Genomic DNA, 25,880 nt, shown 5'->3' on the forward strand with positions numbered 1-25,880 from the left:
AATCAATCCTAAAGTGGGCCAAAATACCTGTTACCCTACTAGTTTCTGTTGTTAAAATCGTACTTTTTAACAATTACGCTGGCAACAGTCTCGTTTTGCAGTGAAGTCGCGTCATTAAGCTAATGAACATCGCAAATTTCCTTCAGGATGGGGAAGGGAATTTGCGAACTTCATCCGTTTACAGTGTTTCAATGGTTCAAATCCGACAGAAAAAGTAGCAAGATGTCCCTGTGCGGTAGTCTGGCGGGTGTCGAGGTTTGTATTTAGACTTAGCTGTTAATTTCGTTGAAGCTGCTCGAAAAAAGGGCAAAAATTCGCTAAACCAGTACCACCAGAGTACACTCGAAGATACCAACATGTTCAACACTATCTTCATCCTGGCCAGGAACTAGGTTTCAGCCAACCATTATCGGTTGTATAGGTTCTATAGTTTTTCGCGATGTTGGAAGGTAACCATTTATTTGACTCAACGTTGTTCATCTAGACTATTTTTTATTGTGTTGATAGTTTTCACCCGAAATTAAGTGGCGGTAGACCAGAAGCAAGTAAATATTGTAACAAAACGGGTTCGAATTTGTATTGCGTTGGAGGATGAGAAGTAGGCACAATTGTGTATATAGTTTTGGCAATATGTATTAAATCCATTTCTTGAGCTCGGCATAATAAAATTCCGAAACTGATCAGCAACACGTAAATTTGCTGATTGCTCAGTAATCAATACGCATGCTTCTGAACTTCGTTAAATGCATTCACTGATATTTCGGTAAAATGCTTCACTTTGCCGAAATTTGGCATAATTGCTTGCTGAATTTATCAGTTAACAACAGATATGCCGACATCAGCAGAGACGTTTGCCGAGATTTCGGAATATGCGCTAGCTGTTGCCGAGATTCAGCACGACAGCTGTCATTTATTGCCGCGTTACATTTTCGCTTCGCATTGCGCGATTATTTTCTGATGAAATTCTCTAGTGAAAAAAATGGATAATCTTCGAAGAAGCGTGGAACCACTTGCAAGTAAAAATATTGAATAAATATAGTGATATGTTTCGCTTTATAAAAAGCGACTTTATCAGAGCACTCGCGATTATAACACCCAACACGGGACTCAAAGCGTCCTCGAGACAAAACTTTGGGGTATATGCGAAAAAATAACCCAATGCATGGAATAATTCAATAGATTAAAGTAAGTTTTTATTTTCATATTTCCAGCTCAACTCAAGGTGGCCGCATCCGGAAACGCCGCTATTGGTAGTGATGTCTGAGGAATTTGGCGAAGGAGACTGCTTATTAGTTTGGAGAGATGTAATAATTCCCATAGGACCGGAAATACTGTCAGCAATTAAAACTCTTTGCATGGTTTTTACAGTATTCGGTATCAAATGCGAGCCTTCCGACAAACTTTTTTTAAATTTTTTTTATGCTACATGTTTTCAGGTAGAGGCTTTAAGCACTACTGGCAACAAATTTGTAAGCCTCCTTTAAGTGTTAATAAAATGAATTTTTGATCCTGAATGGCGTGTTTATAATGTTGAGAAATCACAAACAAAATTAATTGACTAGATTTTTAATTACTGATGATTCGGTAAATTATTTTTTCGTTTTATTGGATTGCCAAATATCCAGTGCACGTTTCACTGAGCAAACAGTAAATCTTATGCTGACGATTTCGGCAATATTTGACGTTTGTAAAATTTGCGGGTGCCGAGACGCTCAGTAATTTGATTTTTGCCGAGATGATTGCTGATTACTCGGCTGTGCGAATCTCGGCATTTTTTTGCCGAGACTCAGCTAAAAAATTTAAGTGTGTGCATGAAATTCGCATGGACGTAGACAAATCAATACATTACAGGTAATTCTGTATGAATGGCAAAACTGTTGGTAAATGAAAAAAATAAACACAGTCTGGATGACAGAAAGGATGTTTTTGATAGGGTAACGTGGCGCCTTAATGACACAGGTGAGTACTGTCCCAAATAAAGGAATATTCGAAATGACCGTTGAAATGATTGAAGAATCTAATTTGAGTGTCCTGTCTGCTAGTCTGTGTCTGAAGCTCTTATTATTCGATTCAAAATAATTGTGCGTGTATAATCTGTATAATTGGCATCTCTGCATTTATGACAGTATATTTAACGAAAATTATATGTCATTTGCTATGACTTGACGAAATATTTACCATTTTTTAGCTCCGATGACAGCCGGGATCGGTATAGTAGCAGCACCTGCTTTATCAGCCACGTTGGAATATCTGACGGTCCGAGGAAGCTTTTCCCGATTAGAAGATTCTGTCTATTTGTGTTGTGAAAAAAGTATTTTTCGGAAAAGATTTGTAAGTTTCTGATCTGCTTTGTTGCTCAGGTAACGTGTCGTGATAGGAAATTTCATAAGCTGTCTATGCGATGTCAGAAAAACTATAAAATGAGCATGATTTCAGCTCTGCTATTTGTAGCCATGTCATCAGTTTTCCCAGATTTTTATAGTTGTGATTTTAATTTGGTTCTGTAGTTTGTTTGATATTGCTGATTCGCTGCTACTATTTTGTTCTCAACAGTGTCAAATATTGTATGAAATAAATGAAAACGATAGGCGGTGGTTATCTGTAGAATGACATCGTTTAATCTATCAACAACTCTGTTTATTTCAGGTCTAAATAAAAGAGCTCAAAATGAAGTTGAAGGAGCTTCAGAAGATGGTGAACGTGGCATGGTCACCGGTTGAGCAAGATCCAATAATGCTAACTGCAGGATCAGCTGCCCAGCAACTAGATGCATCTTTCAGTACTTCCGCTACGTTGGAACTGTATTCTATAAATTTATCCGACCCGAGCTACGATCTACAACTTGTTGGAAGTCAGACAACATCGCATCGTTTCCATAAATTGATCTGGAGCCCGTTCGAGTTCGGAGCAACACATTCGAACGGTTTGATTGTGGGTGGTTGTGAAAGTGGTGTAATTCAGGTTTACAGTGCATCTAAGCTGCTGGCCGGTGAGAACGCATTGTTAGCTCAGCAAGATAAACATGTTGGTGCAGTCCGGAGCATGGACTACAATCCTTTCCAAAACAACTTACTAGCGTCGGGTGCTTCAGAGTCGGACATTATAATTTGGGATATTAATAATACTGCGGTTCCAATGAGCCCAGGGGCTAAGATGCAGCCACTGGAAGACGTTCAAGGGCTTGCCTGGAATCGGCAAGTTAAGCATATTCTGGCATCCGTTTTTTCGACAAGATGTGTCATTTGGGATCTAAGGAAAAACGAGCCCATCATAAAATTAAGCGACAGTCAATCGAGAGTACGTTGGAGAGCGGTTCAGTGGCATCCGGAAGTTGCTACGCAGCTTTGGTTGGCCAGTGAAGACGACCAGGCTCCATCAGTTCAATTGTGGGATTTGAGATATGCCACGGCGCCAGCTAAAACGTTTCACATCCACCAGCGTGGTGTTCTTGGTCTAACTTGGTGTTCACAAGATTTCGATCTTGTCGCTTCTTGTGGAAAGGATAACAAAATTTATTGTTGGAATCAAAATTCAGAAGATGCGGTAAGAAAATGCTTTTATTACCGGTTTATCTAGTTAAATATACCGGAATTATATTACAGAATGGAGAGATTTTAGCTGAGCTGGCCACTACCAATCAGTGGAATTTTGATGTTTCATGGTGCCCTCGAAACCCGGCCCTGATTGCTGGCTCCAGTTTTGATGGGAATGTGACTATTTATTCAATTTTCGGGGGTGTTCATCAGCAAGTACAAACGACAAACAAAATAGCAGATTCGTTTCCGGGAATGGAGAGCATAGGCCACGAACCGATTCCGCAAGCTGGTCAGCAGACGCAAACGGGGAGCTGTGATTTGAAACGAGCTCCAAAGTGGATGAGGCGTCCATCGGGTGCATGCTTTGGGGTACGCATTTGTGTTTTTTTTTAGAGCAAACCAAAACACAAAATAATAATACATTGTTTTGATTTCAGTTCGGTGGAAAGTTGGTCACATTCAATGGAAACAGTCGTACGGTGACTGTTAATCAAGTCGTAACGGATCAAGAATTGGTGGATCGCTCGGTTCGTTTAGAAAAGGTTATGTCGGAAGGTAACTTTACCGAATATTGTCGGCTGAAAGCCGACCAATCCTGTGACCAGCATTCGCGTTTTCTTTGGTTTTTCCTAAAGGCGAATTTTGAAGAGGATCCGCATTCAGAAATGCTTAATTTACTGGGTAAGTTGTGGAGAATACTGATATAACAATTCGAATAGTAATTCGACACTAATTGTTCTAGGTTACCACGAAGAGGACATAGCGAGTAAATTTAGAAAGTATACGGACAAAGGTAAACATTCGGATATTACTCCAGCGGAATCCAATTCTATTGATGGTTTGGTAGATCAGATGGCTGGCTTGAGTCGGGTGAGTGTTTTTTGTCGTTTTGAACCGAACCGTTCCTTTCGAATATACTTGAGTTTGCAATTGGCTGCTGTTTGCTTTTTTACTTCGATCTCAGCTTTAAACTTTTACCTAAAATGCGTCATATCAACTGAATATATGATGCAAAAAATTATCAAGAACCAGTTTAATAGTGCTGAATATAGTTTTCACTCACTTGGCATGGATGTTTAGTTGCTTCATAATCTCAGAGGCGCACAAGTGTGGAAAGGAATCACGCTCGAGCTAGGGAGCATCATCTGCGCAGCAAGGTTTTGGGGGTGCGTTTAAAGCAAATCTCGATCTTTCGATCCTAGTTGAGGCCAGAACGTACAACGCCAACTTTCAAACGGTGCGGAACATCCGACACATGAAGCTGAATTCCGCAACCAAAATGCATATAAGGCTCTTGTACGACCGTTTATGAAGGAGCTCTTGGGCTGTACGTTGATGACGAAACATACGTCAAACTCGATTTTAAGTAGCTTTCTGGTCAAAAGTTTTACAACCTGGCTGGACTTTGGAATTCGCTGGGAATATTCTAGTTCGATAGGTTTTGCGAAAAAGGTCAAGATTTGGCCAGTAGTTGAAGCCTGAAAACGCAACCATTCAACACATGCTCGACGATGACATCCCAAGTTTACATTGAAGAATGCCTGAAAAGAGAGTGTTGTCGTTCATCCCTAAGCATAGGAGCAAAGCTAGGTTTTGCTATTGCTATTAATAAAGCACGTCGTCTAAGTTGTAAGTGGTATCTAGACCGATTAGTAGTAACCCTGAACATTCGTAGCTTGGTAGAGTTGGTGAGGATTGTTCCACGGTAAACGCCGAAGAGCGAATCGAATAAATCTGCATTGTATCGCTTCGACTCGATGAGCACCGTTTAGGTAGTGAGGATTCCAAACGACTTCTGAGTTGCGAGCAGCTTTAGCAACAATATAGCAGATGCTCATCGAGAAGAACATCAAGATATTTAACGTACGACAGCCTATCGGAGATTCCTCCAACAGTATTCGAAATGAACAAGTTCGTAATGGTCGTGTATTTGTCAGAATTATCTTACATACGGTTCACTTTACACCATTCGCCGAAGCTCAACAAATGTCGTTGTAGAAAATCTGTTTCTTCTGGGTTTCGAATATAATGATATATTTTAACGCCAACAGCAAACGCTAGACGAGAGCCCTCCAGAGAAAAGTTGACGTCGTTGAAGTACAGTAAGAATATTAAAGGCCCGAGATGGCTGCCCTGTGGAATTCTAGACGATACGATAAACTCATTGGAAACGTGATTGTCGATTTTCACTGCTAAACGACGATCCATAAGGTATGATTGCAGCCATCGAAGGATGTTCGAGCCGAATCCAAGTCTCTCCGTGATATCGTGGTTAATCATGTCAAAGGCAAAAGAAAGCCAATGTAAATAGCGTCTGTTTGCAAACCTTTCGACATACTATCACGCACGTAGGACATATTTTTTATGTCGTTTATTTAGGCTCGGCTTTAAATATTTAAACTTTCTTTAAAGAGTGGCATTCGAAGTAGTTTGCAAACGGGGAGCGATAACAGCAGTCGGAAGTTTTTCCAAGATAACTGCCGGTAAGCCGTCAAGGACAGAAGAGGTAGGAAAACTTCAGCGATCGTCGTCCGTATAATATTCTCTTCAATGCTAGTCTGGTCTGTCTAGCGGTTTATGTCGAACCGACAGGATGCGATAGCAGTTCAACATAAACTGATGCGCCTAAGACGAAACATAGAATCAATCTGAATATGGTTATGTGCACGTAGCATAAATTTAGGGGTAAAGAGGTTGTTTACTCCTGCTACGATGATCCAGACAACAAACTAGAATAGAAAAACTATTATACCTATGCTCAAACACTCTTACTAACACATATGTATTCATTCGTTCTTTAAGTAGTAAAAACTTGACTGTTGTACCAAACAGACGCTTTTTGAATTTATCCGTCCAAGAAACCGAAACTCATTCGTATACAGTCCACTCCCGCGAGGAATCGAGGACATTTTCTGGTCCTTCGAGCCGGATGTTTCGGTTTTCTGATTCACTGTTCCGATAACAGTTGAATTCGCGAGAAAAACGAGTGATCTAAAATACGGATCCACCGCGTTACTATGGCTCTCGAGTAGCCAGGAGAAATTTGACGCCACTGACTGTGGTGAATCGAGCGGTATCAGTCGGATCAAGTGTTTTATTTCGCGAACCTGTTGGCGCTGCTGATGGCAGCGTATTCATTGAAAAGTGCCCCGGGGAAGCGTTCTCGAGGATTAAGTGCTTTTTCGAGTGATTCTATTCGTGTAGTGAAACAATCACAACGTGTACGCGCATGCTCTTCTGACTCAGTGAAAATAAGATGGCCGCCTACCGAGAAGAATGAAAATGCTATAGTGTTTTTCGCAATCTCGTTTGCTGTATCCGAGTGGAACGCGATAGTAGTGGTACCAGTGCGGTATTCAGTGACGTGCATTTGAAACGAACCCCGATCAGAAATGTTTCCGTATCATCGGCACAATGAGCATGACACGCACACCAATTGCGACGCGAAGTGCAAAAGATAAACACGCCACCGGCGAAACAGATTCTGTTGGTGAAGACGGTAATACGTTAAATGATAAAGAACTAAACTGTGAAATAGTGCCAATCAGTCAACAGAAGAAAAACAAAAGAGATAAAGAAGCGCGAAAGAAAATGGCAGCTGAATACAAAGTGCTAATAAATCAGATGAATGCTTTGAGTCGAAAATTAATGCGAGTGAAAACGGTATTAGAGGCTGACAACGACGATCCCAACCAGAGTCTGGACTGCAAACAGTTTCTGCAGCTTCAGCTAAAGGTTGTTGAGAGTGTGAATGCCGATTACAACGTTCACCAGCAGCGAGCACACGGCCTCGACATTAGCGATGATGATCGCTCGGGGCTAGAGGAGCTTTGCATTGAATTTGAGCAGCTATATGGTGAGTTGTATATTGTCCTTACAAAATTGTTTGAGACTTCCTTGAAGAAGGAAGAACATACGGTTTAGCCCTCCGCGATACCTCCTGTGAACGTGACACATCTGCCTCCGTTGAAAGTACCTCTTCCCTCGTTTGATGGATCGTACGAGAACTGGTACGCTTTCAAGTCGATGTTTGTAACGATCATGTCCCGCTACACCTCGGAAGCTCCAGCCATAAAACTGTATCATCTTCGAAATTCATTAGTGGGAAAGGCTGCGGGAATCATTGATCAGGAGATAATAAATAACAATGACTACGACGCTGCTTGGGCGACACTGACTGAACGTTTCGAAGATCGACGGCTAATAATAGACAAGCATATCGATGCACTCTTCGATTTGCCGAAGCTAACTAACGAAAATGCAGTTGGGTTGAGGAAATTATTGGACACGTGCGCGAAAAATGTAGACGCTTTGAAAAATCTAGGTCTACCAGTATCTGGACTTGGAGAAAGAATGTTAATCAACCGTATCGCTCTTAAACTGGACAGTGATACCCGAAAGGCTTGGGAACTTGAACAAGCTTCCACTGCCTTACCCGATTACGATTCTACTATGTTCTACTACTATCCGAACGGAACCGGGAAGCAAGTTCTACTTTCCACCGCTGTAGTCCTTGTTTACGGGAAGTCTGATGTTTACCCGTGCCGCGTACTATTGGACTCGGGTTCACACTCGAATTTCGTTTCAGAACATTTCGCAACTATGCTATCTTTGAAGAAGATACCCGCGAATGTCTCAATTAGCGGTCTAAATGACATTCATACGAAAGCGCGACTGAAGATTCATACGAAAATCAAATCTAGTATAAGCGATTTTTCAGCATGTCTCGATTTCTTCGTTATACCCAGGATAACAGGTAATCTTCCCTTGACGAAGGTGAATTGCACCAACATTGCACTACCGACTGGTATACAGTTAGCAGACCCGAACTTTAGTATTCCTGACCGTGTCGATATGCTACTGGGCGCTGAAGTATTTTTTGAGATGTTGAAGTCCGGTCGAATGAGGATTCCAAACACCTCTGCCATTCTCCAGGACACCCAATTTGGATGGGTGTTAAGTGGTCCGATTCCCAGCAAGAGCTCAGAGCAGCAATCGTTCTTCATCTCCGCTGAAGAAGATCTCAATGAAATTGTACGAAACTTTTGGCGTATCGAGTCATGCGACGAATTCAACGAGAAATTCGTGCCATTGGATGAGATTTGCTTGGACCATTTCCGTGATACAAACGAGCACACTAGTGAAGGAAGATACGTAGTTCGCCTTCCCTTCAACGATGTTAAGGATCAGCTTGGTGATTCGAAGGCTATGGCGGAGAAACGGTTCCTGGCCCTAGAGAAGCGACTAGATAGGGCTCCCGAAATCAAAATGCAGTACATCGCCTTTTTGAGAGAATATGAAACACTTGGTCACATGACGCTGAATGAAGATGTCGAAACTGATCAGTCCCAATCAGCTTACTATCTGCCACATCACTACGTTTTAAAACCCAGCAGCACAACCACTAGACTTCGCGTTGTGTTTGATGGTTCGGCGGCGAGTGACTCTGGAATCAGTATCAACCAGACTCAAATGGTCGGTCCAGCCGTGCAAAACGACCTTATATCGATACTCCTTAACTTTCGATCGTTTAAGATCGCCTTTGTCGCTGACATTCCAAAAATGTATCGACAGATTAGAGTTAACGACGAAGATGTTCGATATCAGCGAATTCTCTGGCGCGAGAACCGGAGTCAGCCGATTCGAGTATACGATCTACGAACCGTAACGTACGGACTGGCATCATCACCTTTTCTGGCAACAATGGCACTCCGCCAGCTCGCTGAGGACGAGAAGGAGAGATACCCGCTCGGTGCTGGGGCGGTTAGGAAGTCCTTTTACATTGACGACGTGCTTACTGGAGCCAGTTCTCTGGAGAAGGCTATGGAGGTAAAAAAATCAAATAGTTGGATTACTCAACGAAGGTGGCTTCGATGCACACAAGTTCTGTTCGAATGCGGAATCATTATTGGCTACTATTCCTGAACATCAACGAGAAGGCTGTGTTGATATTACAAACCCAACTGTTAATACGGTAATGAAGACTCTCGGGGTCTCGTGGAATCCCAAAGAGGACACATTCACATTCATCGTAGCGGAATGTCGTAATCCCAACGCTCAACTAACTAAACGATCGATTCTCAGTCAGATTGCTCGAATTTTCGATCCTTTGGGATTTGTAGGACCCGTGATTACCGCAGCGAAGCTGATTATGCGGGAGCTCTGGGGCGCGAATTTAGAGTGGGACCAACCGGTACCATGTGAATTAGCACAACTGTGGACAGATTACCGTGATCAACTACAATACTTGAACAACGTCAAGATTGAACGATGGATCTTCAGTAACGGATCGTGTACGTTTGAACTCTTCGGATTTGCTGATGTGTCAGACTTGGCATACGGCGCCTGTCTGTACGCTCGAGTAATAAGACACGATGGGGCAGCAACCATGAACATAATTTGCAGTAAGTCACGAATTCTCCCGAGGAAGAAGAACAAGCAGAAGGAGATTACAACACCAAGGGCCGAGTTGTTAGCAGCAATGTTACTCTCTCAGCTCACCGTGAAGGTGCTAGCAGCAATTGATTCCGACTTTAGCTCTGTTCGATTGTGGTCGGACTCACAGATAGTCCTCTGTTGGTTGCAGAAATCTCCGGAAGCACTCACCGTATTCGTTGGCAACCGAGTTCGACAAATCCAGCAATTGACTGCTAATTACACTTGGCAATACATCCCTTCGAAAGAGAATCCTGCGGATTTAATTTCCCGTGGCGTATCGCCATCAGAATTGGAAAGACGACAGCTTTGGTGGCACGGACCGTCCAGATTTCACTGCGCTGAAGTGTCGATCGATCAACCAGCTCCACTCTCGGAAGAGGAGCTACCAGAACTCAGAATAACAGCACTCGTTGGTGCAGTTGAACGTTCGAGGCTACCGATATTCGACAGAATCAGTCGGTACATGATTATACAGCGATCGATGGCATATGTGATTCGTTTTTGCGATTACATTAAGAGTGGTCGAAGGCACATTGCCAAGGGACTGCCTACAGCAACAGAAATGCAACGAGCATCCATTTTGATCACACGGATGGTACAAGGTGAAATGTTTCACAAAGAGCTACAAATGCTGAGAAGCGACAAGGAATGCAAGTTACCCTTTCAGAACCTGAGCCCGTTCATCGACGCGAATGATGAAGTGCTGCGCGTAGGTGGTCGCCTACGGAATGCTGCTATTCCATATGAACATCGTCATCAAGCCATTCTGCCTGAAACACATCCACTCACAACAACATTGATCAGACATTTACATCGTGTCAACATGCATCTTGGTCAAAGAGGTCTGCTGGGCGTCGTTCGTCAACAGTATTGGCCACTCAAGGCAAAGAATGTCATACGGAAGGAACTGCATCGCTGTGTACCGTGTTTCCGGATGAGACCCAAGAAGTCCACGCAATTAATGGGAGATCTTCCTGACTACCGCGTCAAGCCGTCTCCAGTGTTCGCGCATACAGGTCTGGACTTTGCGGGCCCTTTCAATCTTAGATCAAGTGTTGCTACAAGACATCCGACAACCACCAAGGGATACGTTTGTTTATTTGTCTGCATGGCCACCCGTGCGTTACACCTGGAGGCTGTGTCCGATCTAAGCTCCGACGCGTTTATGAGTGCGCTACAACGATTCGTTAGTCGCCGAGGTCTCGTGCAGAAGTTGTACTCGGACAACGCGACTAATTTTGAAGGCGCCAATAACCAAATGTGTCGCCTAGCCGAACTGTTCCACAACGAGGAGCACATCCGTGCTGTGAACGAGTATTGCGCGCCGAGAGGTATTGAATGGTCATTCATTCCTCCACGAAGTCCGCATTTTGGAGGGATATGGGAGGCGGGAGTTAAATCGGTTAAATCGCATCTGAAATTGATTCTCGCTGAACATCGACTGACGTTTGAAGCACTCTCTACTGTACTCGCACAGATCGAAGCAATTCTAAACTCCCGCCCTCTCACACCTGTCTCAGATGATCCAAATGATATGACTGCCATAACTCCAGCTCATTTCATCATTGGAAGAGAGTTCCAGGCCATTGCGGAACCCACATACACTGGCATTCCCCAGGGCAGGCTATCGCGGTTACAATTTATTCAGGACATGAAGCAAAGGTTTTGGAGAGTGTGGATGAACGATTATCTCCACGAACTTCAAAGGCGTCAACGAGATCTGAAGGTCACTGAATTTAAGATTGGAGCAATGGTGGTCATCATCGACGAAAATGCACCGCCGTTGAAGTGGGCGCTGGCCCGCATAATCGAACTCCATCCGGGCAAGGATGGGCACACTCGAGTGGTAAGTTTGCGAACCAAGAATGGCATAACTAGGCGTGCCGTCAAGAAAATTTGCTTGCTGCCAATAGACAACGAGAGCGACTACCAGACTGGGCGATTGGAATCTTGAAATTTCCCATTTCAACGCCCGGGTAGATGTTTACTCCTGCTACGATGATCCAGACAACAAACTAGAATAGAAAAACTATTATACCTATGCTCAAACACTCTTACTAACACATATGTATTCATTCGTTCTTTAAGTAGTAAAAACTTGACTGTTGTACCAAACAGACGCTTTTTGAATTTATCCGTCCAAGAAACCGAAACTCATTCGTATACAGTCCACTCCCGCGAGGAATCGAGGACAGAGGTTCTTCCCTCTTCAGTCCAAACTTGCTGTGCGGACGATAGGCTCTAGTAGATTAGTGGTTCATACGCCGTCTCCAAATTTCGTCTTCCACATTTCGGTACTCCACGGTTGGCAGCATCTCTCTCTCTCTCTCTCTCTCTCTCTCAATACTTCGGGGAAGGCTGTGCTCATGCCCTTCTTCGTTTGGGAGAAAATGAGCTCCTGCGTTTCTCTCTTTATCCATCTCGATCCACCTTTGGCGCCTCGACGACCCAGTGACGCTACGCTAGCTTACACCGACGGAGAATTTCCCGGAGAAGAAAAACTCTCCCGCAACCGGCGCCTCCGGTACCCGTCCACGGCCCGACCGTAAGGATGCCTGGGTCGATCCAATGATGCCGGTTGGAGGATGGCTTCCGGTTCACTGGTGCCCCGACGATCTTAACGGTACTACGCTACGATCTACTCGTCTAGTCCCCGACTAAGGACCTAGACTACCTCGACGGAGAGATCCTCGGCGAAGGAATTTCTCCCGGCACCGAATCCCCTTTTACGCCACGCGGGATACCCGAAGGAGTGTCGAGGTCGGCTCCGCGAATCCGGTTGGAACATCGGTGTTGTGGCGTCTACTCGACTAGTCCCCGGTGATGGATCTAGCCTACACCGACAGAGAGTTCCCCGACGATGGAAGTTCTCCCGAAACCGACGTTTTCGACACCCGTATACGATCCGACCGAGAGGATGCCTGGGTCGATCCAGCGACTCCGGCTGGAGGGTGACTTCCGGTTCACTGGTGCCCCGACTATCTTAACGGTGCTACGACACGATCTACTCGTCTAATCCCCGATGAAAGATCTAGACTACACCGACGGAGAGTTCCCCGGCGAAAGAGGCTCTCCCGACACCGAGTCCCCTGTTACACCACACGGGACACACAAGAGAGTGCCGAGGTCAGTCCGGCGATTCCAGTTGGAGCATAGCTTCTGGTTCGCTGGCGCCCCGACGACACAAGTCGGTGTTGTGGTGGCTACTCGACTAGTCCCCGCCGAAGAATCTAGCCTACCGCGACAGAGAGTTCTCCGACACTGGAAGTTCTCCCGAAACCGACGTTTTCGATACCCGTATACGACACGACCGAAAGAATGCCAAGGTCGGTCCAGTGGTTCCGGTTGGGAGATGGCGTTCGGTTCCCTGGTAGCACGACGATCCTTACGATGCTATGACGTGGTCTACTCATCTTGTCCCCGACGACGGATCAAGACTACACCGACGAAGAGTTCCCCGACGAAGGAAGTTTTCGCTGCAACTCCGAAAGTATCTGTGTTACCACTCTGTTTACTGCAAACCACGTGCCTTGTTCACGACACATTTCCTCAGATATATTATCCACCCTTAAGGCAGGCATTTCCCTACGTACTTCCGCAAACCGGGGACAATCGAAAATCGGACAAAATGAAGACGCGACGTGACCACACCGATGGAGATACTTCCGGAAACAAACATGGCCAGATAGAAACTGCGTTAGGTTCTGTTTGGACGCCTTCTCAGCGCTCTCAAGCACTGTCCGGATTGCATCAATCGTCGACACTCCTTGACGAAAACCGAACTGCATGTTCGACAATCCTCGTTCGCCTTACGTGCATTTCATTAACCTGTTGAGAATGATTCTTTCCAGGAGTTTCCCAAGTGTATCCAGCAGGCAAATAGGCCTATACGAGGCAGGATTACCCGGTGGTTTACCTGGCTTCGGCAGCAACACCAGCTTCTGGATCTTCCACATGTCTGGGAAGTTGCCGTCGTTCAAGCACTTCTGTAACACAGTTCGGAACATGTCTGGGTATGACAGAACCGCGGTTTTCAACGCCACGTTGGGTATCCCATATGTGTGTGTGTGTGTCGCACTCCGGACTCCACGGTGATGTTGCGTGCACGAACCGATGTAAGTCAGCCGTGGTCGGGCAAGAACTGCATCAGCTGGAAGTTTACTTCGCCATGCTTTCTATCTACCCACGTCGACAGGTTTGGGACGAGCCTATACGTCCACCTTCCTTTCTCCGTCTCATCCCACTCCTGCTGTCACCTCGCCATCGAGCTGATTCTCACAATCTTAATGGCGTTTCTAGTGTCTCTCTGCTGGTAGCACTCGATGCCGATGCTTCAGAGCACGATTTGATGCTATCGTATATCCTCTGACTTCTATTTCCATCCGCTGAACCGTCCTGCAATTGCTGACTAACAGCACTTCCGTTATATAATGAGCAATTTGTAGCTTGACTCCGTTCATCCAGCTCTCGATGACGCCCATTGTCTCCGACATTGTTGCCTCCACTTCTTCGAGTGTCCATTAAGGGTACATCATCAGTAAAATCCACGATTTTCACTTTCCTGGGCAGCTGAAGTGTCAAGACGCCATCGTACATCCCGTGGACAGTGGATGGACCCTTGAGGAACGCCCGCAGTGACTCGCATTGACTTCTGCCCTTCGTTTGTCTCGTACACCAAGATTCTATTCTGGAAATAGCTGTTCAGGATCTGGCACAGACAGTCGGGGACACGCATTCTGTGCAGCGCTGCGGCGATGGCCTCCCAGCTGGCACTGTTGAACGCGTTCTTCACGTCTATCGTGACCACGGCACAGTATCTATCTCCTCTTCGCTTTTGTTTGGATGCCGTTTCAGCACTCTCCAGAACTGTTCGAATCGCGTCCACCGTCGATACTCCTTTGCGGAAACCGAACTGCATCTTTGACAGTCCGCGTTCGCCCTCCGTACAATTATTTAATCTGTTGAGGATGATTCTTTCCAGGAGTTTCCCGAGTGTATCCAGCAGGCATATAGGCCTGTACGATGCCGGATCCTCCGGTGGCTTCCCTGGCTTTGGCAGCAATGCCAGCTTCTGAATCTTCCACATTTCTGGGAAGTTGCCTTCATCCAGGCATCTCTGCAGCACCGTCCTGAACATGTCCGGGTATGCCAAGACTGCGGCTCTCAGTGCTACGTCTGGTATACCATCCGGGCCGGAAGCTTTCTTCGATTTCAATCGCTTTGCCGCTTCTACAAGTTCGTCATTGGACACTTGTCGATTCTCAACGTTTGCTTGTGCTTCTTCCTCGCCATACGGTGTTGGCGGCCATGAAGTCGGGTCGTGCTTCGGAAAGAGACGTTCCACGATTACCTTCAGCTTGTCCGGACATATTTCAACATGCATCGACGGCCCCTTGATCTTTGCCATCACGACTCGGTACGTATCCCCCCAGGAATTAGCATCTGCTTCTCGGCACAGCTCCTTGTAGTAATTCGATTTGCTACGCTTGATCTCGCGCCTAAAAGTAGCCCTAGCTTCCCGAAACGCCACCAAACGCTCCTCTCTGTCTGGCTCCATTCTTGCTCTCTGAAACCCCCTCCTAGCTCTGAGACAAGCAGCGCGCAGCGTGCTGAGCGTCTCGTTCCACCAGTGAGCTGGACGTCGTCTATTCTTTGGCTCCAGTTTCCGCTGAATTGTAGCGTCACAAGCCGTAACCGCTATTCGGTCGAAGTGCCTCAACGAAGAGATCCTTGTCGAAGGTGTTCTTTTTCCATATTCGCTTACCGGTCATGCTTTTCCGGTTCACCACAGGGTTCTGTTTCCTGATGCAAAATCTAATCGCATGATCATCACTATGAGTGTAGTCCTCGCAAACTCGCTAGTTCATGTTCGCCGTCAGTGAAGGACTACAGAGCGTGACGAGCGATGAGGGACAAAACATTCAAATCGTCATTCAAAATGACGATGCAAAACTTTCGTGCCACATTTAAATCTATCTTTTTCAGGTGAAAAATATGTAAGTTTGTAAATTTTTTTTTAATTTTTACTTACTTGTTGGTATTATCACAAAATCATGATTACGATGCTTTTCTATAAAGGTGCACTTATTTATTGCCTACTAGAATTATAGAAAGTTTATATAATCACTTGAAACCTTGACTAGTGAAAATTGGCCCGGAGGGCTGAGTGTTCCATATCATTCGACACAGTTCATCGAGCTGAGCTATGTCTGTGTGTGAGTGCGTGTCAAATAATGTCACTCATAAAATAAAAATTCTCATAGTTTCATAGGTTGCTATTGAATTTCATCATACTTTCATAGGGTAAAGGGGGGTTTAAAATTGCACACCGTCATTTAGAGTGACAAGAAAGGGTAAAATTCTTCTGAATTTGGTTCAAAACTTAATTTGTAATTTAGTTTGTACGTTATATTAGTTACTTACTAAACGAACCGACTCCCAGATCCAGAAGTACCGGAAATAGTGCTCAAAAACTCTAAAACGAGACTCACACAATTTTCTCAGAGATGACTTGATCGATTTCCATAAACTCAGGTTCAAATAAAAGTTCCTATAGTCTCATGGGTTGCTGTTTAACTTCATCTCAGTTCGACTTCCGGTTTCAGGACTATAAGGTGAAGTGTGTTTAATCATTCAGTGCGACGATGAAAAATTAAGAAAAATTGTCATTAACTTGATATAATTGTTTACAAATTGAAAAGGTTATGTTAGTTCATACCCAAAGAAAGTTTCTTATTTTATTCAAGATAGAAAAAAAAATTTCTTGACAGAATCTTCTAGTGATATTTTTGAAAATATAAGTAATATGAGAAAGGCATCATCACACCACTAGGCGGATTAAAAAAGTGTTTTTTACTCTCAACCATGGGGCGTTTGGCCACTACGTTAGTGGTTCACCCTCTCCTAGAACTCACGTTTGTCGTTTCACTGTACTTGCCTTTAACGATCCTCGTTAACTATTGAGCGATGCTGCAGCATCCTCTCGCTTTCTGCATTTTCGGTCAAACCAGTCATTTCCTCGAATCGATGTGCTGGTGTCTAGTATGGTCTGGTATATGGACATTACCACATAATGGCTCTATTCGAAAAAAGAAAGCAAACGCTAATTTTGACTGACTATATCTTAGCCATTTTTGGACCGATAAAACTTTTTTTACCATTAGAAAGATAAATTCATTCGGAATAAAATCCATTTGAAACGATGGAAAACCGAATATTCTATTCAAAGTTATTATAAAAAGTTTCAACTAAAATCTGTTGAAAAAAAAGTAGGAACGCTTACTTTGGCTGGCCATATCTCAGCTGTTAGAAGTCCGATTTCGAAAATTTGTTGGTCATTAGACAGATACGTCTAACGTGGAACAGAAAAATTTTCAATTACCCTTTGTTAATAAAACATATAATCAAAAACGTAACCAAAATTGCTGTAGGCTCTTACGTGGATTTGACGTAAATTCGCGGCTTTTTTTGCTTACCAACTCAATGAACGTAACAACGTATAAAATTTTAAAAGTAAAATCTTACATTTACATCAAAATCTCAAAAAAATTTCGTGGAATTTTTCCAAACAGGAGAAGTGTCGCATAATTTCCGCTTTCGACGCACTTCTGAACGGAGTTGCTTCACTGTTTTTGCCATCACGGTTAAAGTTCGACTGATAGAGCTGTTTAGTTTTTTTACGGCTGATTCATGGGTTACTTTGATTGATGCTGCATGGGTAGTTGTCAGTCAGTGATGAAAAATCGACAATTTTTGTCCATTGTTTTCATGCAAACGTTTTTGTCTCGGATTACATCGCAATTAACTCTACTAATTAGTCAGACCAAGACAATGGAATAGTATATCATTGCTCAGAATATATTTCATTTTTTAAAGTTCATTATCGAAAAAAAAGTTTAATTTATGTATGCACTTTTAGGTTACCATGAATCAAATTTCTTTTAATTTATGTTAAACATTATTAGGGGCCATTTCGTTACATGTCATGTCCATTAAGCATTTCGCAATCATGTTTCGCTTTTTTTCAATATCATTACGAATAGAATAATTCCACCGAAACGGATCCAAGTACCGACGATAGCACTGATCTCTCGGTAAGATAACGCAGTGTGTTTTTGATAGATGATTATCCAAACCGTATGAATTACCTCTATAGAACTCATAGCAACAAAAAAAAATCGTAGTTTCGAGGCAGATCGTATTTTGTTGTGATGTTTTGGTGTTTTGTTGTTGATATGTTGGGGCATGCTACCGAACTACAGCTAACCGGTTTTCTATCTCTCTATCGATCTAGACATTAGACAACAATGCAGTTTTTGATGCAATTGCTGCAGGAAACAAGTTGCATACCGATCAAAATCAAAGCTTGGATCAGAAGCACGATGAGAGCGAAAAAAGCGTGGATGTTCCCTACCGGATTCGTACTGGCTCCGACATGGAAGGTTTGATTTGCGAGGCTTTGCTAACTGGTAATCTGGAAGCTGCTGTGGAACTTTGTATGGAAGCTGGCAAAACATCAGAGGCCTTGATTCTAGCTATGAACGGTAAGTTAGCGTTTGAATTGAATCGCTTTGCAATTTATTCAACAATTGCTATATTTGTTAGGTGGTTCGGAATTGTTAGCACGCATTCAGTATCGGTACTTGAAGAACAGTGATAGTTTTATATCCAACATCATCTCTGCTCTTGTGACCAATGACTGGAGTGGTGTCGTAACTCAGTGTACGATTGATTCGTGGAAGGAAATGCTAGTTGCCGCGTTGACGCATTGTAAAGGTCAGTTGCCACTTTTGTGTGACAGACTGGGCGAGCGATTGCAAATGGAAGCTGGTGGCGATGTAGACATGGCAAGAAATGCTATTTTATGCTACATTTGTGCTGGAAACACTGATAGATTGGTGGAAGCATGGAATCTACAGAAACCGAACCGCTCGGGAAATGAACCGGTTAATGGTGAACCTGACAAAAATAATAACAGCAATAGAGACTTACAGGAACTCATAGAAGTGGCAATGTTGCTGCAAAAAGCACTGGAAAAGCAAGGTCGAGTTACCAATGTAACAGGAAAATTAGCCGAATTGTTATCTCAATATGCTAGCTTGCTTGCAGCGCAGGGCTCACTGAATTCGGCATTAACATTTTTGGGAAACTCGACCGAACCTCAGATCGAACAGCTCAAGCAGCGTTTGTGTCATGCTGTTGGGCATGTGAGTGCTGTGGAGTCAACAAACGCAATGTACTATCAAACAGGTCAACGAGGTTCAATTAGCAATCAACCGCAGCAGCCTCCAGCATTTAATCCAGTGTTTCCCACTATTGGTCAGGCTGCCAAGTTGAAAAATTGGCAAACGAATGCCCCGCTGCCTCCTACGGTTGCTCCTACTTCAGTTCCAACAATTCCGCAGCCCTTGAGTCAACCGTCTTGGAATACCACCCCATTTCAACAGCCACCTGCGGTTACGCCGTTCAATTCAGTAGCAGCGCCTTATCCAGCCGCTGTACCTCCCATTGCATCGAAACCTCCATTGCGACCTCCGCAAGCAGCCGACCCGGTACAACCACCTCGACCATCCTCGGTCAGTTCCCAAACCGGAGGCACTTCACTAAGCCGTTCCAAGTATGTTCTGGATCCTTCAGTTAGTACCGGGGCAAATTATGGACAAATGCCACCAAATCCTTACCAGCAAAACGCTTTCCAATCTAATCCAACTCCACAATTCAATCAGTACAACAGCCAGCCAATAAATCAACAACCGCAACCAGCGCTCTACAATCCTGCTCAACCAACAAACAATTTCAAGCCGTTCACCCCCGCCCCGTTGGTACAACCAAACGCCGCCCCCTTCCTTCCTGGGGTACCACCATTAGAGGCGACTCAACAGCCCGCGAATGTTTCTTACCCTGGCGCACCACCCGTTGCTGCACCTCAACCGTTCAGCAACATTCAAAAGAATCCCACACCGCCACCAGGCTGGAATGATCCTCCGGCGCTGATGAGTGCTCCCCGTGCCCAAGTAAGTTGTATTGTAACAATAATCCTTTATTTTTTTTTTCAAATACTTCCATTCTAAACGGTAAACACTAGCATTCCCTAGGTATATTATTTTTTCCGCCATAATTCTTTTCCTCATTTTGGGTTTCTTTTAAAATCAATTCTATTTTCACTGTCGTCGTTTGTTGTTATAGTTTCGTGAGCAATGCGAAATGTCAGCTGTCCATGCCGGCACCCGTAGATGGCGAAAGATCATTGACTCCCATGACCCATCGAATCGCTCTTCGCCGCAGGTTAGAGTCGACGAAATCCCTCGTTTGCATGATTTATTTTTGTTTTGGTTTTTTTCTGAGTCTCCAACACTGTTCGGTCTTGTTAGTTCGCAATTGCTCATAAACTGTCGACTGCTGAACATTTCCAGAAATTAACAGTAGAAAAGGTGGTAGAATTTGAACTGATCTGCTCTGAATTGGATGACACTTTGTACACGTTCTCAGTATGACAAACTATTAGTTTTGCCCACGACATGAAATTTTGAAGATGTTGGAAATTACTTAACAAAATACACTGAAAAAAAGTTTTATAAAATTATTTAAATAATAAAATAAATTCGAATCTTTCGCTATACAAGCAAGCAATTTGCTGGTCGTGAAAAGGGTTATTGTTTTGGTAAGAGACAATACCCTTCCGGTTTCACATTGGAATATCGATGAGAAAATCGGTTGCTTCCTACCAAACAATGCATCTTCACATGAACATGAACTTTTATTTGTTGAAATGATAATCGCTATTGGTTGGCAAAAGATTTTTTTGACAAATCAAAACTGAAACTGTGAAGTTTTCTGTGAGCCCTTCACTCCTCTATTGAGATTGGATAACCATCGTTCTCGTTTCATGTTGAAAAGTCGAATCGAAGTCTCACTTATTCGTATGTGAAAGATGATCAAGACACATTCATGAGTGTGTAATTTCACGTATCATTAGAGGGTACTTCAGATGAAGTAGTTGAAAGCCATTTTTTACTGTAATGTCTTGTTCCAAAGAAGTCATAATGTCGCATGTGTCAAATTCTTTCCAAGTAAAGAACATATGTAGGATCAAAACTTTTTTTGATAAAAAAGTACTGTTGAATCCCATCGAATTTTTGATGAAGCTTACGGAGAACACGCTCTATCGGTCGTGACTTGTGAACGTTTGTTCAGACGACTCGAAATTGGGGCTTCCAATGTAAAAGACATAGAACGCACAGGTTAACCCAAAAAGTTTGAAGATGTCGGATTGTAAGGATTGAATGAAGATGATAAACAAACTCAAAAACAAATGGTAGAGAAGTTAAACGTTAGTCGTCAAGCTATTTCTGATTGTCTACACGTCATGGGAAAGATGCAGATGGTGAGAAAATGAATTCTTCATGAACTGAATAATAGACTGCAGGAAAAGCGAAAACTGTCTACGCAATTTTGCTTTATTGGTATGAAACAAAAGGTTTCCTGCACCGGATCGTGACCGTAGATGAGAATTGGTTTTATCAAAAGAATTACATGTGCCGTAAATCATGGGTGGACACTGCGAAAAGAAAACAATGATATGCAATTGGTAGGATCAAAAAGTGGTTTTGTACTACGAGCTTCTTAAACCAGCGAAAATAGTAAATACTAATCGGTACTGATAGCAAATGATGAAATTGAATAAAACATTGCTCGAATAACGACCAAAAACAGTTGAACAGTCCATTTTGAACATTCGTAAGTTGGTGAAGTTCTGAGAAGTTTGACTGTTTTTGGCACATATTTGACCTCTCTTATCCTTTTACCATTTCAGGACGTATTTTGCAGAGTGGCAAGAGGCCAAAAAAGAGCCGGAGAGCCGTGGTTTCTGATAAATGGTAGCGAGACATTCTTTTAATGTGGAACACATTTTTGTTTTCTATATAGGGGTGCAAATTAGAAACTCAAGAAAAATACACGTAGAAATGTGGTCAGGTTTTGAACAATTACAGCTCAGTCAATTTTGTATCAATTAATAATATTATGTCACCATTTGATTGAAAATATTTCTACGTATTGATTTGAATGTTCATAGCCATGTATTTTCATTTGTATATCATTGAAATGTTCATTAATAGCTAGCCGTGTCCTCTCTTGCCATAGTCGACGGTTTTGAAGGAGTAAGCGATATATCAAAGGGAAAGCATCGCTCTGATTGGTCAATCGATGCAAAAGCGAAGCTGTTGGAAGCACGTGAAGCTATAAATATAAGCAAAATTATAGCTAACGTTTCAGTCCTACGTGTAGCATGCTAGAGGTAGGTTGTTGCTAGACAGCAAGACAAAAGTGCCATAAAACGATTTGGTATGCTCTGATCTTGTGTCATACAAGATTGGATGAAATCCCATGTTATGTCGTTTCGCCTGAGAAATTGACAACTACCCCAGGGTAAATTTTGAGTGCATAAGATTAATTTCTAATTTATATAAGATGAACTCGATTGATAATGAGAAAAAGTTTATCGCTTCAACCGAAATCGCAGAATGGTAGTAATGGTAGAGAAACGCTATAAAAATAACTGCTTGCATACAAAACTTGAACACAAGCTTGGCAAAGAGAAGCTTAAATATCGATATCTGTATCGCAAGCATGTACACACATATAATTGCATACATTTGGGCTATTGATGTAATTTCGTCGGCTAAAAAACAATCACAATTCACGACAAATAGAGTTTTTGTTCTGGATTCGCATGTTCGGTGTTGGTTCCTAATAAAGATCAATCTAACAGACTTACGTGCATATGCGGATGCAAATATGTGACGATTAATTGAAAATGTCGATCATTAGAAATTTTGGTTGCCTTGTTCCACATCAATGGCTCGAACAACCCCATGGGGCTGATCCTTGTAGTTTTTCGTACACATCCTTATTGATTGTGCCTGATTCTTATATTTTCGACCACAACTACATATGGCATATCAAACCAAATACTTTTTCAGGGCTTAGGAAATCTTCTTTGTCCGGGAATGCTCGACAAAGGTGTTCCTTCGCATTGTGGTTGGCTGTTTGATGTCTTCGAGCACGTATGTTTCGTCGTTCATTATGATACAAGAAACATATCGCAAAAAAAATTTGTTAAGCTCTTTAGCACGACTTCTTGAGGTTGAAAATGTTGATTGTCGTTACGGCTGGAACACACGGTAAATTGTTCTCTAACTAAGTGCTATTTTCCAGTTTGGATGTAATGAGAAGCCTTGATCGGTGATTTCTGTGTTGCTACCTACCAAAAATCTTCGAATGCATGCCGTTGAAGTATCTGTCCCTCAGTAAAGCACATTATTATCAGTATCTGTCAGAAAGCGGTCTACGATCTACGATTAACAAGACGAGCTACGATTCGAAAAGCTTGGAAAACGACCACAATCGGATACGGTGATACGTAAGGTTTTGATTGTGCTTCCCTATCAGCTCACAAAAGAAAAATTGAGGCGAAACTGTTCCTCCTACTGGGCGACTAATTGGATGATGTCTTACCTCACAGATTGCGGGGCCCCTGTTCGTCTAAGATCTATTGTTTCTAATCCGATCAACATTACATCAGGTGTTCCCCAAGGAAGCTTTGGATCACAATTCTTGGTGTTATTTCTAAATGAAATTGACATAGAAATAGTTATTGAGTGGTGTGACAGAAGCGGTATGAGTGTAAACAGAAAAAATCCTGTTTTATCCTCTTTGGATGTAATGATACTTTTCTCATATATAATACTGTGGTATTCTTCAATATAATTTTCTTCGCTTCTTTAAAGAAACCAAAATAAAATGTTTGCATAACCTACAGAAATTCAGAAGAGTACTTGGCATCGTACTTTAAATGACGGTGTAAATTTTCGTTGCATTCGAAAAAAAAGAAAAGTATTACTATATGACCATAAGCAGGGTCGCCGAGAGAAAAAACGGGCCCCTCCCAAGCAGAGATGGCATTTCACCAGAGTGATAAACGCTAGAGTCAGATTTCTGCCACACCGAGGATGAAAAAAACGAAGCACCGCACAAAGAGGAAAGCGCACTTCTTCTCAGTGTCGAATAGACAGCATTTGAGTGTGTGCTTGTGGTTAAAGCAGCTGGCGCGAGTGAAACACATTCTCTTCGCATGAATCGCTCACACGCGCTCTCGTCTAAATACACCCAAGTGACCACTGGCGCGTTATTGTGAGCGAACACTTCTGTGAACTTCAAATAATATAGAGTAGATCTGGCCTTGCTATGAAAAATTTGCAAGGAAAACCGAAAATTTTACGATAAATTGTTTTATTTTGCTGATTTTGCGTGTCCACGTTTCATCTACGGAAACCATACAGCAGAGTGCTCACCGGCGTGTACACCTCTGTGAAAGTATCTGCATCCACCTCAGAGAATTTATTAGCTAATGCTCTAGCACTTTGGTGCGATTCAGTGGAAGAGGTAAAAGGAAATAAACAAACGCACTCATGATGCGTGCACACTTACACAACAGCGGTGTATAAATGTGAAAGAGAAGAGCTCTCGTTGAAGTTGTCAGTGCGAGGGGAGAAATTTTGCTTGCTCTTCGTCACACAGAGGAGATAGACATCTCTGCTCCCAAGTAACAATTTTTGTTACACTAGCTTGTTTGTGACTAGTTTGCAACCAGATATTTGAGTGATTGTTACTAACATCCAACCACTTGCATGACTCAAAAAGCGCAGTTGCTACTAGTTGTTAAGTCGGCTAAAAATAAGTTGTTACGTTGTAATGCCATACTGAAATAACTTATCTTTTCATAACTTGAAAATAACTTGTTTCCAAGTAAACTAGTTGAAACTTAGTCACCATCGACATTATAAACATTGAATGAATCCAGAATACTTTTCTATCATCAATAAAAAAGCAGAATAGTACTTTAAATCACAAACTTGATACAAGGTACAAATTTTACAACGATCCAACAACTGTCGACCGGAATTCAATTTTACTTAGCTGTTTTTTATGCGACTTCAATCAAAATCTGTTTATGAAGATAAAAAAAATAAACAACAAAATAACCCTATGTGCAGAATGCTCAAAATTATTCCAAGTAGCGTGATTCCTCATCATTTTAAATTCATATATCATGAGAATTATAATATTATCACAATCGATGTTCAATCCCTATATTATTTTCTTTGTGTTTATGACAGTGCATAGAACAAAAATGACTATTCTGCCTTTCACTATTTTCGGCAAAAAGTAGTTTTGAGAAAAGTAATATCCTGGTTTTATTTACGTTTCATACACTTCTTGAGACTCCATATTGTGTTCGCCATATTCAAGCCAACAAAGGTTGTTTTGTTTGCATTTTCGTTATCATAACGTTGGGAAAACTTACCGATAACTATCTGAATCAAAGAAAAAATTATATGTTATAATCATATAATATCTGAATTATTGCTATATCAATTCACAGTAACGATTCACATATACGTTAACGTATTTATAATGGTTTTGCAACGGAAAATAAACCTTTTTCAACTAGTAGCTAAAAACATAGCTGTGATTAAAGATATGTTAGAATCAAGTAACGATAACTTACAAACGACAGTTAGTTTAATGTTTACGTTATAAAGAAACACTGCTGTCACCTTGTTTTAACCAGTATAACATAAAAAACATGTTCGTGCTCTTGTTGCAACACAGTTGGGTTAAGTGGTATCAAAACTAGTTATGGGTTGCTACTATTGAAGTCAAATAAACTTATTTTCAACTAGTGGCTAGAAGCATACTTGTGATTAAAGATATGTTTGGATTAAGTAACGATAGCTTATAAATTATATTGAATTCAATATGACACAAAGATGTTATGATTGGAAACCTAAATAACTATTTCTTAACTAGTTATGTTATGATGAAACATTGCTGGCACCATGTTTT

The 25,880-nt window shown here is 42.5% G+C and overlaps 1 protein-coding gene across 4 annotated transcripts in view; it reads left to right on the top strand.

Moving 5' to 3' along the window:
- Positions 1-2,219: 2,219 nt before the first annotated feature.
- LOC131434735 (protein transport protein Sec31A) overlaps positions 2,220-25,880 on the top strand; it is a 31,025-nt gene continuing 7,364 nt past the window's right edge. The window contains exons 1-9 of one of the 4 annotated variants that reach the window (XM_058601798.1): positions 2,220-2,331; positions 2,647-3,543; positions 3,603-3,905; positions 3,974-4,217; positions 4,279-4,406; positions 18,017-18,067; positions 18,268-18,517; positions 18,579-19,987; positions 20,160-20,258. In XM_058601798.1, the coding sequence (XP_058457781.1) occupies positions 2,668-3,543; positions 3,603-3,905; positions 3,974-4,217; positions 4,279-4,406; positions 18,017-18,067; positions 18,268-18,517; positions 18,579-19,987; positions 20,160-20,258 (3,360 nt within the window). In that variant the 5' untranslated portion in view covers positions 2,220-2,331; positions 2,647-2,667. Of the gene's footprint in view, positions 2,361-2,646; positions 3,544-3,602; positions 3,906-3,973; positions 4,218-4,278; positions 4,407-18,016; positions 18,068-18,267; positions 18,518-18,578; positions 19,988-20,159; positions 20,259-25,880 lie in introns of all 4 variants that reach the window. The other 3 variants (XM_058601797.1, XM_058601800.1, XM_058601799.1) reach the window with 3 other exon arrangements.

This window comes from Malaya genurostris, chromosome 3 (genome assembly GCF_030247185.1).
Source record: "Malaya genurostris strain Urasoe2022 chromosome 3, Malgen_1.1, whole genome shotgun sequence".
NCBI lineage: Eukaryota > Metazoa > Arthropoda > Insecta > Diptera > Culicidae > Malaya > Malaya genurostris.